This window comes from Crocodylus porosus, unplaced genomic scaffold (assembly GCF_001723895.1).
Source record: "Crocodylus porosus isolate Cpor-Errol unplaced genomic scaffold, CroPor_comp1, whole genome shotgun sequence".
Lineage (NCBI taxonomy): Eukaryota > Metazoa > Chordata > Crocodylia > Crocodylidae > Crocodylus > Crocodylus porosus.
In genome coordinates, this window is record NW_017728938.1 from 984,761 (window position 1) to 1,003,417 (window position 18,657).

General features: G+C 47.6%; 1 protein-coding gene across 1 annotated transcript in view; it reads right to left on the minus strand.

Annotated features, from left to right (window-relative positions):
- LOC109318281 (store-operated calcium entry regulator STIMATE-like) overlaps positions 1-13,066 on the minus strand; it is a 61,387-nt gene extending 48,321 nt beyond the window's left edge. The window contains exon 1 of the mRNA XM_019547423.1: positions 12,797-13,066. Within this exon, the coding sequence (XP_019402968.1) occupies positions 12,797-12,989 (193 nt within the window). The 5' untranslated portion in view covers positions 12,990-13,066. The remainder of the gene's footprint in view (positions 1-12,796) is intronic.
- Between the last annotated feature and the right edge of the window lie 5,591 nt (positions 13,067-18,657).

Genomic DNA, 18,657 nt, shown 5'->3' on the forward strand with positions numbered 1-18,657 from the left:
TCCTGCCAAGGCAGGGGGTCGGACTAGATGATCTACCTAGGTCCCTTCCGACTCTAGCTACTATGAAACTATGAAACTATAAAAAAAAATGTGGGCCCGCCTATAGATCCAGGTGTTGCAGTGTTTGGGCCCCTTGCCTTCCCCTGCCAGCGCCCTCTCAGTATCAAGGACGCTGTCAAAATTTTCCCAGTGGTCCAAGGTGAGCTGCACCTTGCTGGTAGACTGCTGGGTGTACTCAAGATCAAGGAATGCAAGTAGCTCGCCCCCGGGACTGCCAGGACCGAGAGGTCCACCAGGCTCCGTGGAGCCCGCCGGTTCTCAGGTGTCCTCTTCTTTGGGACTCCATCCTGTGTCCCTTATTGGAGTCTGTGTCAGCCGTGCTGGCTGGGAATTCACGGCCGCCTCTCAGCTGGTGCTTCCCTGCTCCTTTCTGGCAGCTGGCTTTTAAAGTTCCTGGCTGGTGCTGCCAGATGATGTCACCACTGTGCACCGGCCCCAGGTGCATAGATATACCTCTGATGAAGCATGCGGGTGGTTCCTCTTTCAGCTGCCAGCTGTCTGCCACTGATCTGCAGCCAGTAAGTATTTTCCCATCACAGGGCTTTCAGGGTTGTTCCCCCAGGGCTGCACGGTTCTCCCGCCGCGGTTTTGGCCCTGGCAAAGGGGTCTCCACCCCTTTTCTCTATCACACTGCGACAGTCCTGATATTTTAGGTCCTGAAACTGATTGTGTCTTTGTTGATTTCAACCCCAGTAAAAGTGATTCCAATGGATGCAGTTTTCTAGTCAGAAAAATGGCAGAAAGGCTACCTTTAGGGAAACCTTTTCAGCCTCTTTCCCATGTTGAGTGAGTACAGTAGATTAGGAAGAAGGCTATTCAGTTGCAGTTAGTTGCAGAATCACACTCCTGCCTCATCCAAGTGCTAGACTACCTTCTTGTAACTGCCCCCTTCATGTCAGTTCATGACTAGGAGCTTCCAGACCTCACAATCCTGCTCCCATCAGCATTAACCAGTTGCCAAATGTCTTGAAAAATGTGCTTGTTTTCAGGCAAGACACCTGTGTGTAATTCTCTTTATTGTGAAGAAACTGTTGTATATTAGTTTCCACACAGTTCTAACAGAAGCGAACCTTAGAGGGAAAGGTGAGGCTGCTAAAAGCCATGATCTTGCCTGTGATTTTATATACAGGATGGATGTTCCACCTAACATGAAGCACAGCCTGTGTAATACAGAAGAGCATATGTTCACAATGGGAGAAACTGGTAGAGTGGTCTGTCAAGCAGTTCTTAAACATAGGCCTATGTGGGGTGAAAATGTATTTATGCAGGGACTGGAAAGGGAGAGGGGAGGAAAAAGCAGATAAAGTCTGAGAGATAGCGAAATGAGTCCTGGTGTTTGTGGAGAGAACCCAAGGAAAGAAAGATGCAAAAAATAGTTGCATGGGAAACTGGATTATATAAATAAAGGGGATGAGGAAAGGTTTATGTACCAATAAGGTATAAAATGTGGAATACTTAATAGAAATGAGACGGTAAGTCAGAGCAGAGTCTGTGTTTCCAGGAACAGGATACATAGCTATGTTTTTAAAGAGGAAAGGGAGGGGAAGGAAGAAAGAGCTGCATGAAACTTGGACATTTTTGTAAATAAAAAAAATAAAAACAGAGTTTGTATTATATATACACAGATGTCAAAGTCCTGCTTAAAAGTGTATTTATGAGGTACCTGTACTAAAACTTACAGCAGTTTCAAAAAAAGATAACTTATCAATTCTAGATAAACTAAGGCTATGGGTACTAAATGCAAATTAGAGACATATTTAATGTCAAGGTCACTGTTTTCAAATTTGGTCCTCACGTCCATGTGTTCAGGGAGAGCAGGGTCTGACACTAAGGAAAAGGGAAAGGCACATGGCTGACAGAAAACGAAAGCAAACAAGTTTGTTTTGTTTGTTTTAAATTATAGCTCCTCTAAATGTATAATTTCCTAGCATGAAAAAATATTATCTAGTAAGGAGTTCATAGAAATAACTGTTCCCCATATTCACCACCAACTTAGCTTTCTTATCAAATCATGCGGTTTTAGGGTCCAAAAGAAAAAAGAAAACCCTAGAACATGGCTGCCTAGCAGCTGATATTGTCCCTAGTTTAAATTAACACATAACACAGGGAAAATTGTAACAGGGAATATCTATTTTGGAAAGAAACTAGAGTAGAACATTTAGCTGGCTGGCAGACCTGATTGCCCGGATCATGCGTAATACCACTGAAAGAACTACTAATTCCTTTAATGAAAAAGGCTGCTGCCCACTTTCAGCTATACAGGGACACATCATTAAAGACTGAACATGTCTTTATGACACTAGAACAACTTCAAAACTGTAACCTGGACTTGGGGATCTGACTTCTAGCATTAGAGCTTACCCAAAAACTTAGTGCATTCTGGACGTTACTGACTATTTGTAAAAATATATGAACATTCAGTTACAGATAGCTTCTAGACATGACAGCCAGCTAGGTATCTTCTATAGTAACTGTCAGGCAAAAATCACTCACACTGCCTGATAGTAGAGATAAGCTCAGATTTTCTAAAAACTTTTTCCAAAATATTGTCTTGGTCCACCTACAGGGCTGGCCATTTTGTCTGCCACGTTGCTACCAAAAATGTTGACCTATTTTGGATAAAAAGCTCTTACAAAGAGGATAATGATGCCTTAAGGACTAGGAGCAATGGCCTCAAGCTGCAGCAGAGTTAAGTTTTCCCACATAAAACTGACAGATGCACTACATTATGAATTGCATTGTAGACATTTCTAGTTCTGAAGAATTTCAAATCTCTCTCCCCCATTCATTCTGTAACCTAATATTCAGAATAACATTAACTGCTTTAATATCAGATGATGAGAACCCAGTATGTGTTTTTTGCCTGACTATAGACAATATCAAGCAGACATTTATTCCTTGGGCCCAAGGACTCAAGGAAAGTAATTTTTCTACTCTGTTCATCACTAAGAATAGATTACTTTGTCAAGTTTTGGGCTCCACACTTGAAGTTGTGGTCATATTGGAAAGAGCCCAGTGGAAAGTGATAAAAAGTAATTAGATCTGAGAAGCATAAGCTCTGCTGAAAGGCTGAAAAAAAAAATAGGGTTATTTAGCCCAAAGAAGAGAAGACTGGGGGGTTGATAATAGCCTTCAAATACTTGAAAGGTGATTATACAGACAATGAAGATAACATTGTTTCTGTGGCTGCAGGTGACAGGACTAGAAGCAATGGCCTCAAGCTGCAGCAGAGGAAATTCAGGTTGGAGATTAGGAGGAACTCTCTGACTGTGGGGGTAGTTAAGCATTGAAACAGGATACCTAGAGAAGCTGTGGAATCTCCATGCCTGGACATTTTCAAAATCAGGTTAGACAACCACCTGACTCGGGTGGCTTAGTCAGGGATGATCCTGCCTTGAGCAGGATTAGAGGTCCCTTCCATCCTACTTTTCTATGATCCTATAAAGAAAGGATAAGAATGAAAGATCTGGGTGTACACCAAACATAGAATTCACCGGGGGGGGGGGGGGGCGCGGTTCTTGTTGGGGGATATTTGCCATATAGAGCAATCGCTGGATCAATTTTAATCATTCTGCATAAAAAAACTGCACTATTACCATGTCATTGATATAAATATTTCAAGACAAATTCTGAATTTATGCTCATTTCATCAAAAAAGGGAACATCATGTTCAATTACATTCAATGATTAGCAATGAGTGAGGAATGAGTGAGACTTTGAAAATGTACAATGTGCATAAAATACAACCTTGTTATAGAAGAATCAGGCAGAAATGGTGCATTGGTGTGATTTTTCATCTTGGCAGAAAGATCCATGAAGAAAAGATCTCAATAACTTTTAGTTCAAATCATACTATTCCTTTAACCATTTAATTAATATTTCCACAAAATGAGAAATACAACCTATAGATGCATAACCCAACCTCTTGTGAATTCAATACAAACTTGTAAGCAGAAATATGAGAAGCAAGCGTTTTTGGAGCGATAAATTTTCCTGGACCAATGGCAGAGTTGAGATAGATTTAGACAAGTCCCTGAATGCAATGCACTCTTTTTCAGGTCTAAGGAAAATGCAGTCATAGCTAAGACTGCAGGGCTGTGAAACTAGAGAAGAGTGACGTTTCTAGGAGTAGTCAGTAGTCAATTGGAGATGGCTTGATTGGTGGAGGATCAAGATGTTTAGAAAGGGAAGAGGGTTGTTACAGAGGACCCTGGGCTGTTAGATAGAGCTGAAAGACAGGAAAAACTGACAAAGGCCCTTTAAAACTAGGACTTCTGTGGCCTAAAGGGGTAAGGAAGGGCCCCAAAAGAGAGCACATGACTCTTAGGAGGTCCACGGGGCTGCAAGGGAGAGACAGAAAAGTACTTGGAGAATGAAACAGCCCTGGGATGGGTCAGCTAGAGCAGTAGGGATCTTAGGTTCTAGGGTAAACACCCTGTTTAGCAGTAAGCTCCACAAGAACCACATTCCATGCAAAGGTAAGATGCGGGCAGTGAGCGGACCTAGAGACTGTTTAATAAAAAATAGCTGCCCCCAGGCTATGGCGTTGCATCTTGTAGAGACTCTAAACGGAACAGTAAGAAACTCTTCAACCAGGGTTCAGCAGCATAGATCAGCTAACCTGCAGGGGAGGTGGGGGGCTGGCTAGTATATAGGCTTGACTCCAGGGCAGAGGCACACTGGTCCTGACTGTGGAAGAGAACAGAGCTCTTCTGTTCTAGAGATGAGGAACTCACTCCTGCCTCCCAAGAGAAGAGGGGTATGCCTGTGCACCCAAAGGATTGAAGATTTGGTTGACAACTGGCTGTGTCAAACCAGGAAGAGGATTGAGATTTTTTTGTAAGGATTATTTATGGTAACGCAATGGGGTTCTGTTTTCTGTTGCTAATTTGTTTCTAACCACCAGAGGATCAGGAGCAGTTGTGAGGGGGAGTCCTGTACCCTGTGATTTTTCTTTCTTTTTTCCTGCAAGATACAGGCACCTGTGTGGAAAGGGAGCGAAACCACAGGGCTGAGGCCCAGATATAGAAAGGAGAAAACTACAGAGCTAAGCCCCAAGGAGATCTGGCTAGAACCAGGGCCAAGGCCCAAGGGCTGAAACAGGGAAGATCAGGAGACTCAGTAAACAGAGACTGAGTAACATCTATGAGGCATGATGATAGTTATAGGGGTAGCAGGAGGCCATGATTATTGTCCTTACGGTGATTAGGCCAAGGGTGGGCAAAATAAAGCCCAGAGGCTGGATATGGCTCACCAACTCATTGAACCTTGGTGGGCAGCCCGTGCTGTGCTGTAGTCCACATCAGCTCCACCCCAGACCCACTCCGTGCCACCCAGTGACCCCAGCCTGGCCCTACCAGTCCTGACAGGTTCTTGGCAGGGCTGCTCCTGCCACTGCTGCAGCCACGTAGGTACTGTATGGCTCCCTCACACCTCCAACAACTCCTCCCACTGCCTCCTACTGCACTGTTCTGGGCAGCAGTTAGCATGCAGAAGTGGGGGTGACCATGCTGTAGATGCAGCTGCAGCAAGGGTGGTGGGAAAGCTGCAGCTCTGTAGTTCCTGCTCCAGCATATGGGGCTTCAGCTTCAGGTCACCTTCCACCCGCTTGGCTGCCCAGCATGATGAGCAGCCACCTGCAGGCAGCCAAGTGGGTGGAAGGAAGCCCTGCGTGGAAACTGCGTATGGGCTAGGGTCAGGGCTGAAGTGGTACAGTCAGCAGGTGTAGGGTGGATGTAGCAGCAGTGCAGCATGGGCTGCCCAAGGTGCCAGCAGATGGGGCTCAGCACCATGCAAAGTTCCAAGGGGCAGCTATGGGTTGGATGGGGGGGGAGGTGGCAGATGGCACCTGCACCACACCTCCCAGGTGAGCTCTGATGCACATGTCCTCTATCACCTCCCACCCCAGCCAGCTCCCAGGCCCCAGTGTGCAGGAGACCCACCCACACACATGCATACCTACCTCCCCACACTGCCCCCCCCCCCCAGTATACACGAACAAGACTTAATTTTGAGCTATTATACAATCACCTCTGTATGCCCTACTCAAAAAAACATTAATCAGGACAAAAATATTTTTTGAAATAAAAGTAAAATATGTTATAGTAGACATTTGATTAATGATTTGCTTATCTATAATTTATTTAAAGTATACCTTCTTAAAGATTGTACGCATGCATGGCCCTCAACAGCTCACCATAACTCATTAAGTGGCCTTCTCCCTGGACTAGGGCCTGTACAGCCACGATTACACAGAATAAGAAAGACAGAAAGCCCCAGGGCCTGCAACTAGTCTGGAGATGATACCACTGGATTTCCTTTTTACAAACCAGGCAACATCCCCAGATACTTTGTTATACCAAGGCAAGGTAGATGAGTGCAGAAGGGAAGAAGACTAAAAAGGGAACCAGAGTGCAGAACTAGGCTGCAAAGTCTTTGAGGCCACCCTCTGGGTGGGTCCTGTCACAACAACATAGTATATTTAACAAGTTTAGAAAAATCACAGTCTTGATGCAGAAGATATCTGGACAGTCATTAAAGCACTATCAAAATCCATATAAAAGTTTCAGATACCTGGCAAACCAAAACAGCGCTACAACAACTGAAGCCAGACTGAACATGCCAAGTTCATAGATTCATAGACTGTAAGGGGCTGAAAGGAACCTTGCAAGATCATTGGGTCCAGCCCCCCCTGCACTAGGCAGGAAAGACAACTGGGGTCAGGTGACCCCAGCGAGGTGACTGTCCAGTCTCCTTTGGAAGATTTCCAGGGTAGGAGGGAGTTTATTCCACAGTCTGGACAACCCTAACTATGAAGAAGCTTTTCCTAATGTTAAGCCTGACACGGTCTTCCAGGAGTTTGTGCCCATTACACCTCATTTTCCCCAAGGCTGCCCTGGTGAACGGTTGTTTGCCAAGCTCTTGATGTATTCTCCTGATGTAGCAGTAAGCTGCTACCAAGTCCCCTCTCAGCCTTCTCTTTTTTAGGTTGAAGAGGTCCAACTCCCTCAGTCTTTCCTCGTATGGCTTGCCTTGCAACTCTCTGATCATACAGGTGGCCCTTCTCTGGACTCTCTCAAGCTTGCCCACGTCCTTGTTGAAGTGCAGCGCCCAGAACTGGATGAGTACTCCAGCTGTGGTCTCACCAATGCTGAGTAAAGCAGAAGAATCACTTCCTTGGTTTTGCTTAAGATGAATCGATTGATGCATGAAAGAGTATTGTTTGCCCTGCTGGCTACAGCACGACACTGATGGCTCATGTTCATACTATGGTCTATTATTACCCCTAGGTCCCTTTCAGTTGTGTTGCTACTCAGTTTGGTGCCACTGAGCCTGTAAGTATGATGGAGGTTGTTTGTCCCCAGATGGAGCACTTTACACTTCTCCACATGGAACTTTTGGTTTTGATTCGCCCAACTTGCCAGCCTGTCTAGGTCCACCTGTATCTGCAGCCTACCTTCAAGCGTGAGCGTACTCCCCCATAACTTGGTGTTGTCCACGAACTTGGCCAGTGAGTTCTGCACCCCCACATCCAAGTCATTGATAAAGATGTTGAAAAGCACTGGACCAAACACAGACCCCTCAGGGACTTGACTAGATGTTGGCAAAGCCAGAAATTAATATTCCCTAAATATGCTACATATCCAGACTGACCTTTTGCCTATAAAATATATTTTTATATTCTGTGCTGTAAATAAGAAGGAAAAATAACCTGGATACAGCACCTTTTCCTCAACATATCCAGCTGGAGAATTATTTAATTTTCCTACATGTCAATGTATGCTTGTAGCACTTGACACATGTTAAGATGCATTTCTTCTGTGGCAACATTTCCAAAGCTTTTGAACCATCAGACTGTTGTCAACCCTTTTCTCATGAGCTCATAATACATTTCTAAATGAAAAGGGGGAGAGACCTTGTTGTGATCTGCAAACTACTTACAGCGCCTGTTTAACGATATGTGATTTTGGGAAACCAATTTTCAGTGGTGCTTACAACTTTAACAATGAAGTATCAACCCCCGCCCTTCCCTCAACCCCATTTTACATGAAAAATATTTCACTTCTACTATTGTTAAGCTGGTGGCTTTCTATCTACTTTGACCATGCAACTTAGTTATCAAATTGTAACCATTTATCTAACTATAACCAAATCTTTTCCAGTAACAGCCTCCAAGACCCATTCTGCATTTGTCTATCTGGCATCTCTCATCTTTATTTTATATGTGAACTCTTGAGTAGTGTCTGACCTACCTTTCCATACAGCTCCTAGGACAACGGGGTTCCAGTGATGGCTCTTACATGCCACCACAACACAAATAAAACAAACTGATTCTGAGGTCACTCTGAAAGACCTGTTCATAGTCTTAAATTGAGGGAACAGTTCCTGCAGTAACAGCAGAAATCCAAAATTTCATGCAAGTTTAGAAACAAGGCATGTTTTCATGGCATGCTGCATAAAAGATCTACCCACTTATTCTGTAGGGAAGACAATAAGTGTACACCTTCCTTCTCACCCTTTCTTCTACTCCCTCCTCCCAACTTTGCTGTTCGTCAGTTTGTTTTTTTATTTCCATCTCCCCCCACAAATTATCCTCTCTTTTTACACAGTCAGCTTTATATCAGTATAGCCTAATTCATATTTTATTCATTCTCACAACTGGATTTGCTAAAATATTACCTACAGAGAAAAATAGTGAGTGTGAGACAAGTTTAAAAAAACTTTAATGATTAAGCCTTAAACCAATAATAGACTTTTTTGTGGTTCTCTGAGGTAAGGAGTCTAATTGTAGTAGATCAATTAAGACAGAGATTTAAAGGGAAAGATACTTTTTTAGTTCACCCCAGAATAAATTGCTTGTTCACCCAGAGATACTTAAATGCTAAGTTTTCAATACTTGAATATCCTCCCTCTTCCATTATCAAGAGCTTCAGAGACCTTTTTCATTTCTATTTATTAACAAAAAATTACATCTTGCTTCTTGACCTTTCCTAACATCCAAAATCTAATTTAGTAACCTTTCCATTAGGAATAAGAAATGTAAGAGTTTATCCATCCCATCAAAAGTATGATGAATGGATAAATCCTACATGTATTATATATTTGATAAAAGTCACAGACAACCCTATAAAATAGGTTGGGACAAGCAGAATTATTATTATTATTTAGATTTATATGCTGCTCCACCAAGGACTCAGACTGGGAGGTCAGTCATTGACTGCTATTATTGAAAGTCATTAAGATTCACTTCTGTAATTGTAAATAGTTCAAATAATAATATTAAGCCTTGTAACTATCAACATTTTCACATTCCTTGTAAATGGGAAGAGCATATTATAATTACTGACCAAAGACAATTAGCATATACTTATCATTTATAGGAAAAGTCTTGCAAGCAATACTTTGAAGGATTTTGTTTATAGATGAAACACAGGTTGTATCATATGGAACTACTTAAATACTACTCTGCAGCATCAGGAATGCAAAAATAATTGTGCCAAGACAGAAAAAACAAAACTCCACATTTTGAAATTGCTGTCTTAGGTTGGATGAGGAATAACTAACAAGGAATAACTAACCCGAAGTGTAATAGATGCTATATTTCAGATTTAATAAAAAACGATAAATGTGTTTTCAAATCAATACATTTTTGAGGATACTTAATTTCTCTCTCACAATTTAAGATTTGTTTTTATAAATAAATACACACTTGCCATTAAGTGGCAAAATCTGTTAAATAAAAAACATTCCAAGACAAAGGAACTTATTTCACTCAACCTTTCACTTATCAGCAATTCTTACTTCCCAATTCTCTCTATATAAAGCCTTAGCCTGTCTGTCCATAACGCTTTATTCACACTCTGATTGGTTGTCTCAGTAGCCAAGCAGAGTGCTCCAAGAGTGTTGCAGATGGCAGGAGGTGGCATGGAGGAGCACCGCCAAGATGGCAGAGACAGAGGGGATGGAGGTGGGGAGGGTGGTGCCAGGCCAGCAGACCTGGGTCCCTGAACCCCCCTGGGCTCTGTCCCCACTGGCCCCATCCTCCCCAATTGTTTTTCAACAGGCAATTTGCTACGTTCTTTAAATAAAAGTCTTCCAAGAGTAGTTCTGTAAAGGAGCCAGCATTTGTTCATATGAGGAAACTTGCACATGTCTGTGTGCTGTTACTTTCAGATCCTTCTCTAGGACATCAAACTCCTCCGGAGGACATCAGAAGACAATCAGAACGCTTGTATGTTTTTACCCTTACCTACTTCAAAATACAGGTTGAATACTCATTATTCAGTTTGAATACTCATCTACAGGGATCCAGGTTTTCTGTTTCCCACGTAAAAATGGAGCAAACCACAGATTTTATCTTTTACAGGCAAACGTGGATTTCTCATTTTACCAAAGAAACCCACAGATTTTGTAGTTTTGCAACAACCTCTCTGCAGCCTGGCAGACAGAGGGAGGAGGGCAGTCAGACAGGGGGTATCATATGCATGTATATGCACATGGCTGCCAGACAGCCTGGAGTGCAGCTCCCATGGGTAAAATGAGGGGTGAAGGGAAAGATTGAAGCCCCCATAAGGAGGGAGTGAGGGAGTTGAGCAGGGCTGGGGCATACCCTGGGGCAGGGCTTGGGGCCCAGGGTTGTAACGTGTGATGGCAGGGCCCTGGCAGGGAGCAGGACAGGGCTGCGGGTGGCTTGTCTGGGGGGCACGAGCCAGCTCCCCACCCGCTGCTGCGCGCACTCCCGGGGACAGAAGAGACCTGGGCCCCCAGATCTGTCTGTGGGGCAGAGGTGAGGCAGGCTGCCCAATGCAGGCTTGGGGGGGAAGGGGGGCACCTCCCTGCCACTGTGCATAATTTCGGAGGGGCAGGAGGAAACCTTGCTCCCCAGAAATGTGTGTGGGGCGGGGGCTGTGTCCTGCCCACTTCAAGCTCATGCTCCCCGCCCTGCTGCCCTCCCCCTGGGCATGTGCAGCCTGGCATGTGCGACCCGGTGCTTCAGGAAACAGTAAAGTCATGCAAGAAGCTGCCTGCTGTTGTGAGTGCCGCACTGCTCGCATCCCCACGCTACCACGCCAGTTGCAACTGTGCAGGCAGGTACACCGCACCAGGGGAGTGCGGAGCCTGCAGCAGCAGGCAGCTGCTTGCATGGCTCTCCTGTTCTTTGCAGCACATGCCAGGCTGCAGAGCAGCAAGATGGGAGCCTGCAGCAGACAGTGCACAGCCCCCTGCCCCACACAAAGATGTGGGGGGCTATGCTCTACTGCAGCAGCCTCTGCATCCTGCTAGGGTCAGGGGGCAGTGGACCTGGGTCCCTGACCCTGTTGCCCTGACAGCAGGGCTTTGGAGCAGGAGCTGTGGGCAGGGGGTGAGGGGCAGAAGCAGGGAAAACCCAGATCCCTACTCATCTACCATATCTTAGGCAAGGGCAGAGGCAAGAGTCCCCTGTGGACGAGTCTGTATTCTGCCCTGATCCCATGAGCCACCAGAAACCTCAGCTGGTGGCTCCTCCATGGAGTTGTCAACACAGGTGTGTATCTGGCACTCTTTACAGACATGTCTCACACCTCCCCTTTTGCCAACAGAGAGAGACCCTGGTGCACAATTACTTTAAGTGTGCCAGGTTGTAGCCCCTCTTCCACATCCTCCAGAACCTTTTGCTGAGTTTATAGCTGCACTTCTCCCTGAACCTTTCCTTTTATGTGATCCCTGTCCATGGCCCCACCAAGCCCTGGAACCTCATGGTCAACCTCCTCCTGGCTCTGGCCAACGGCAAGACCAGGAAGGAGGCTCTGGCTGGGAGGTACCCAGGTGTGTGGAGCTGTCTTCCTGTCACTCCTCCGCTGAAGTCTCTGGGTAAAGTTTCACTTGCTGGTGTGCATAGTCTTCCTAAACTCATTTAGGGGACAGTGCATGTAGGCTGGTGCATTCTACTTGATGTCCCCTTATGGATCCCTTGTTTTGAACCTGTGACCCTCACCCCTTGTTCCTGTTTCCTTTTTAATCTGCCTCAAGAAACTAGGTGTTGCATTCTTAGTGGTCTCCCTTTTTAAAGTGGGCTCATAGTTGCTCATGGTGGGCCTGGACCCACATTGCCTGAGCACAACAAAGCGGCCTGACTCATTCCTGTGGTCTGCTCACTCTTTTCTGCTCCTAGAGTGTAAGATGAAGTGGGAAATGCCACCACAACTGTCCAGGCTGGGACAAGTAACTACTGGGCTGTTCATTAAACAGTAAGTGGCTAGTGAGTTCTGGGAGTCACTGCTGCTGTGACTCCTGGAACCCAGCTCCACACAGCAGGGATGGCTTTCAGGAAAACCCTGCTGGGTTCCAGTGGTGGTGTTTTCTACCTGTCATAGGGAGAAGCACCAGGAACGAGAGGCAGACAGCCCGCAAAGGCAGCGCGCTGCAGCTGGGGGGTGCCGGAGGGCAGCACACAGGGCTCTCAGTCTGGGCAGTGGGCGGGCTTGAAGCCCCTCTCCAAGCTGAGCTGCGCAGGTGCGGCCCGGTCACACACGCCGCCTGCCTCCACTGAGCGCTTCAAAGCACAAGTCAGCCCTGCCCAGCGAGGCTGGCTACTCGGCTCTTTGTACAGCGCGGGGCAAACCAGGGCGAGTCCCGCCAGGCCTTGGAGTCGGAGTCTCGCCCGCGGGCGGCAGAGCAAGGAAACAGCTGCTTTCCCCGAGCCGGGGCGGGGGGCGAAGGCGAGACGAGGCCAGGCCGCGGGGGAGACGACACTCACGCATGAGGGTGCTGAAGGCCACGACGCCCAGGAGCCCCTGCAGGAAGATGCCGAAGGAGTCCATCAGCGCCCCGTTCTCACAGCCGCGGTCCCCCCCGCTCGGCCCGTCTCCCGGGGACGACGCTGCAGCGCCGGGCCGCGCCGTCAGGCTCAGGCTGTCGTTGGAGGCCAGCACGGCGAGCGTCGCCCCCATGGCCGAGCAGCCCCGGCCCGGCCCGGCCCGGCCTCACACGCCCATGACGGCGCCAAACCCCGCACCCCAACCCCCGCGCTTCCTGTGGAAGGGCACGCCCCCACACGTCACAGCTGACGCTACCCCAACGTGCCCCGCATTGGTGGAGCCACGCCAGAAGGAGGGACCGAAGAAGCACGGGATGGAAGATCTGCGTGTGGGCTGAAGGCGCTCAGCGCCGCGGGGTGGGCGGGGCCCGTAGTTTTAAAGGGGCCGCGCAGCGCCTAGTGAACAAGTGGTGGTGACAAGTCCGCGGTTCCTTGCCGGGACCAGCGCGTCATAAGCCGGGAGCTGCCTCCAGCCTAGTCCGCGCTGAGCCGGAGCTGTGGCCTCGTCACGTGCAGCCAGAGGCCGCAGCTGAGCGTCCGCTCCGGCCCAGGCTCAGGTGGAAAGAACGGGCGGGGGCGGGGCAGACGCTCGGGGCAATACCGGGCCCTCGGTTTGCCGCGTCTGTGCGGCGCAGGGTGGTGGAAGAGTGGCAGTGCTACGAAGTCCCGCGCGGGAGGGAAGCAGCGCCCAGGCGACGCCGCGGCCGCTTAGGCTGGGGGGCCCGCGGGGGGTTTCCCCTCGCTTTCCTCCCGTCCTCGGTCGCTTGCAGCATGTGGCACCGCCGGCCGCCTCGGCTGCTGGCGGGCTGCGGGAGCTCGGCCTCTCCGCGCCGACCACGGGCGCTTTGTCCTTACTCGTCATCACGCGGGACCACCGTGTAGAGCAGCCGTGAGAGTCCTAGCGCGAGCGGGCTGGTGCCTCCCGAGACTGGGCGGGCACCACCTGTAGTCGGCGGCGAACAGGGACCCGCGGCAGTGTCGGCGGTGGCCAGGCTCAGGAGGGCACATCCCCCCTTCGCGTCCCCTGTGCAGGGCACTGAGAACTTTTGCTGCTTCGTGCGGCATGGTCTGCCGGGGAACGCTGGCTCTTTTGCCCCTAACAGCTGGGGAAATCTGGGGTGTGCTTTATATATGAGGAACAGGGGCTCCCCTCAGTCAGGACCCTTTGGTGGTGGGGGAGGGAGGGAGCAGGGGCAACATTAATTGCCATAGCTCCAGGAAACACTGTCCCCACAGCCTGCTGGATGGCTGCCTGCAGCTGGGTCTCACCCTCAGGCTGGCTCACCTGCTGGGTTGGATCTGGCACCTCAGTCCAGGAATGCAGGCTCCAGAGCCAGTGCTGCGGTTGGCAGAGCAGTATCTGGCCACAGCAGCTAGAAGCTGGGGCTGTGTGACTGTTGGGGCTATATACAGCACTCCAGACTCCAGGGCTACTCCACAAGACCAGACTCTGGTCGACTCTATACAGTAGCTATGGAGCCACTGCAGCTGGACTCTGCCCGGCCTGGTCATGTGGCCTCGGTGCCCCCACAGCTGGATCAGGCTCAACTCTGCCCCACCCTCAGCTCTGGCATGGCACCCCTGGCTCCCACGGTCTGCTCCCCAACTTCCAGCCTGGGCAGTGGTCCCAGTCCCAGACTGCTGGTACTTGCCCATACCTGGGCTTCATGGTAAGACTTCCTTCTGGGGGCTTTGAGAAGATAGGTTGCATGCTATATTCTAGGGAGTAGCTTATGAGGGAAAAAAACGGTGGCATAACTATAGAAGCAGTGCCATACAAGCCATGTAGTCAACCTGTACAAGCAAAAAGACTACCTTTGTTAACCAAAATATGAGGCCATTGTCTGTTGATTCCCAGAGTCCTCATCTGAGAGTTCAAACAAGCAAGTCCAATTAGTGGGGGTGGGGTGTGTGGAGGGATAATACATTTACTAGGAGTTCAATAAAAGGGGAGAGTGCTTGGAGATATTACCAAGACTTAAAAGCCTTCCTACTATTAGTGATCTCATGAATCATTTAGTGGTCTTCCACATTTATTTTTTTTCTTTTTTTAAGTTCTCTTTACCTTTGGGCAATTTAAAGGATCTAGTTTTAGTGGATTGTAAATTACTTTTTGTTATTTGTGCATGTACATGTGGAAAAACACTGGACATTCAAATGTCTTTGAAATCATCTAACATGTACTGTGACAATTATTTATTTAAGATGTTGCCAAAGGATCAATCCCCTTGTGCACACCTTCAAATAAAATGATTACATCTTCTAAAAACTTGATTTTTAGAATTTCAATTTCAGCAGCAGCATTCTATAAATCAGTCTGTAGTCTTTGTACTTGTCCTTGTTGAACCTCATGAGGTTTCTTTTGGCCTAATCCTCCAGTTTGTCTAGATCAGAGGTTCTCAAACTTTTTTTCATGGACCAATTGAGAATTGCTGAGGGTTCTACAAATCAAAGCATACAACTCATATTTTAATAGCAGTAGTTTTACCTTACAAGTACAGATAGTCTCAATTATTCTGCGACCTTTCTGTGGACTGCCTGAATGGATCTCATGGACCAGTGGTGGTGCGCAGGCCTGTTTGAGAACTTCAGGTCTAGATCACTGAATTGTAGCTCTAACCTCCAGTGTATCTACTAGCTTGCAGTAGTGTAGCCCTCCCCGCCCCCAGCTTGGTGTCATGTGAAACTTGCTGAGGATGCATTCTTGCCATCTTCCAGATCACTGATGAAGACATTGAACAAAACTAGCTACAGGACCGACCCCTGGGGTGCTCTGCTTGGTACCAGCTGCCAACTAGACATCGAACCATTGATTACTACTCTCTGAGCCTGATGCTCCAGCCAATTTTCTATCCACCTTATGGTCCATTCATCCAGCCCATAGTTCCTTAACTTGCCTGTGAGATATACTATGTGGTGAAGCACTGACTGTACTGTGTTGTCTGGCTCCTGTGGTTAGACAGTGGCAGAGCAGGACTTCCCACAGGAGGGAGCAAGAAAGGTGGAGGAGAGCACCAGAAGAATCTCCCTTACCAGCAGTCTTTGCTGCAGTCAGGAAGTCCTGTGTTGCCTGTGCTGGGCCATAGGAGCTAGGCAGCTCAGCGCTGCACCAAGCAGTGTATTTAGGGGGAAGGGACCATCACTCTGCTTGCTCCATTTATCCTTGTCTATATTTCTTGGATCAGCACTAGGCTGTGCTTCCCCTGCCCATAAAAAGAGTCCTGGTGGGGGAATCCTGGAGGCCCCTACTAGTCAGTGCCCTGCTATAATTATGCTACTAAGTAAATAGTGTATTTACTATTTACTTAGTAAGTACATATCAGCATTTTCAAAAAGAAATTGTAGCTCATGGCCAATCAATTTAACTAACCAATGCTATTAAGCTATGGGTCTCAATCGTTTTGAGAAGTTATCTTCAAATTTAGATTCCTATTTTCAGTGTGGGATCCAGTGAGGTTATTGGAGTAATACTGCATCACAAATGAATTGTTTTTGTGGTGCTGAACTTCTGCACCTGGAAGGGAAAGAATCCCACTTAGCCAAGAATTGTAATGGGAGGCACAGTGAAATTATGTGCTGTAATCCACTTAGGAGTACTGTTTTAGCAGGTGAGACCAATTCAGAGATGACATTTACCCATTCTCATCTGCTTTGCAATACATTTAAAAAATTACCCAAAGAAGAAGCAGTTGTTTTAACTTGCCACATTATTTCTATCTACCTTACAAAAGCTATAAATTAGCAAGTGAACTTCCTAACAGTCTTAGCAAAGGGTTAAAATAGATGAATGGACCAGGAAGACCACATTCTTCTTGTCCCTGGACATGCTTCTTCCACATTAGTGTTGTTGCACTTTGTCAAAACTTTGGGAAGCGTGTACTACCACATGCTCCCATTTTGCAAGATAAAACAGTTCAGTCTCCAGAGTTGTCAACACATCATTTTCAGTAGAAACTAGGCATGCACTGATAGAGATTTTTTGGGCCACTTTAAAAAATAATAATAATAAAAAAAGCCACGTCTGCCAATACCAATCTGTTTCTGATATGGAGCCCCACAGCCTGGAGAGTGGCATCCAGATGGTAAGACTGTTGTGAGGGAAGGGGTGTAGGGGGGTGCAAATTGAGGCCTCCGCAGTGGGGGAGGGAGTGAGGCTGGAGCAGGTGCTGCCCAGCCAGGCAGAGTGGGGCATGGGATGGAGCTGCAGCTTGGCCAGGGGTCATGGGGACGGCGGGACAGGATGGCTCCCACCACTGTGTGCACCATGGGGGGGCATGTACCCTCGGATCTGTGCTTGGGGCCAGGGCAGGCTGTTGCTGCAGGCTGGGGCGAGGCAGGCACTGGGTTCTTTCCAGCAGGGTGCTGGGCCAGGCTGTGCTCAGGGCAGGCAGTGGCAGCGCTGGGAGGGAGGGTTGTGGGGCTCCTGCAAATTTTGGGAATTTTGGGATGGCTGCAGCTTCTCCAACCCCCACTCCCAGCAACACCGCCGCCAGCCCTGAGTGCAGCCTGGCCCAGCCCCTCCTGCCAGGAAGAGCCCGATTCAGCTCCCGGTCCAAGCCCACAGCAACACCCCACCCCACACACAAATCCAGGGGTACATGCTCCCCATGCTGTTCTGGGGTGTGCACAGCAGTAGGAGCACCCCCTCTCCCCCATGCCCCGTGGATGAGCCCCACTCCCTCCTTTACCATGGGAGCCTCGATCTGCCCCCCACACCCTTCCCTTGCCCCTTCCCCAACAACAGACTTAAGTTATCAGCCAGACCTGGCCAGAGAGCTCTCACAGTAAAAAAAATGTTAATGTCATGCCCAAACTGAATGATGGAACATTTAAAATCATGGGAATAAAGACACAAGATGAGAGAGAGAGAGTGTATGTCTGGCCATTCATCACAGGCTATAATGATTTACTCATCAGTTTCCCATTTATGAAAAAGGGAGAGAGAAAGTAGTATGACTTAAAATCAAATTAGAAAATACTACAAAAGTGCAGAGAGATACAGAACAGAGCCTTAAAGCAGTAAGGAACTAGGTTTAGCATGAACCATGAGTTAAAATAGATAGAGTGGAAAAAAGTGAGCTCTTAAGAAAACTATTTCAAAAGCAGTAAACTTGCAAATTGTGACATGCAGTATACTCTGTCCTAAGAACAGCTCTTCCTACTGATGACTCATTGCTGAAATGTGTGAACAATCTCCTCTATCCCCAAACCTCATATTGTGCTGACAAAAATGTGAGATCTACTTTGCTGAGCCTGAAAATACACATTTAAAGGAAGTGCCAATGTTTTATACTAGTTGCCTGCCAAAGAGCAAACTTCCCTTTACAAACTCTCTGCATTGGACTACGTGGAAATTTTTAAGTTGGTTATAATTTCCCATGTATAGAATACAATTATTGGCGGGATCACCTTAAGTTTGTTCACCCCCAGCAGGTCAAACAGTGGCAGCAGGACAGGTGGTGGGAGTGGCAGGCCTGATCCTTGTCCCCTGTTGCCGACCCCACCACTGCTTGCCCCCTTCCTGCTGCCTGACCCTCTACCTGCTAGGTTTGCCTTCATAGAGGACATTTCAGTTTTCTGCTACTCTGTCCTATGTCCTCTATTAATACAAAACCCAACACCTTTATGTCCTCTATTTTTCTCTTCAAAAGAAAAATAGAGGACATAAAGGCATCAGGTTTCATATTAATAGAGGACAGTTGAACTGTCCTCTATGATGGCTACCCTATTGCCTGCAGAGTCTGTGCCTGTACCACCATGTGTCTTGCCCCCTGCCCCCCCACAATGGTGCCTGCACCTCC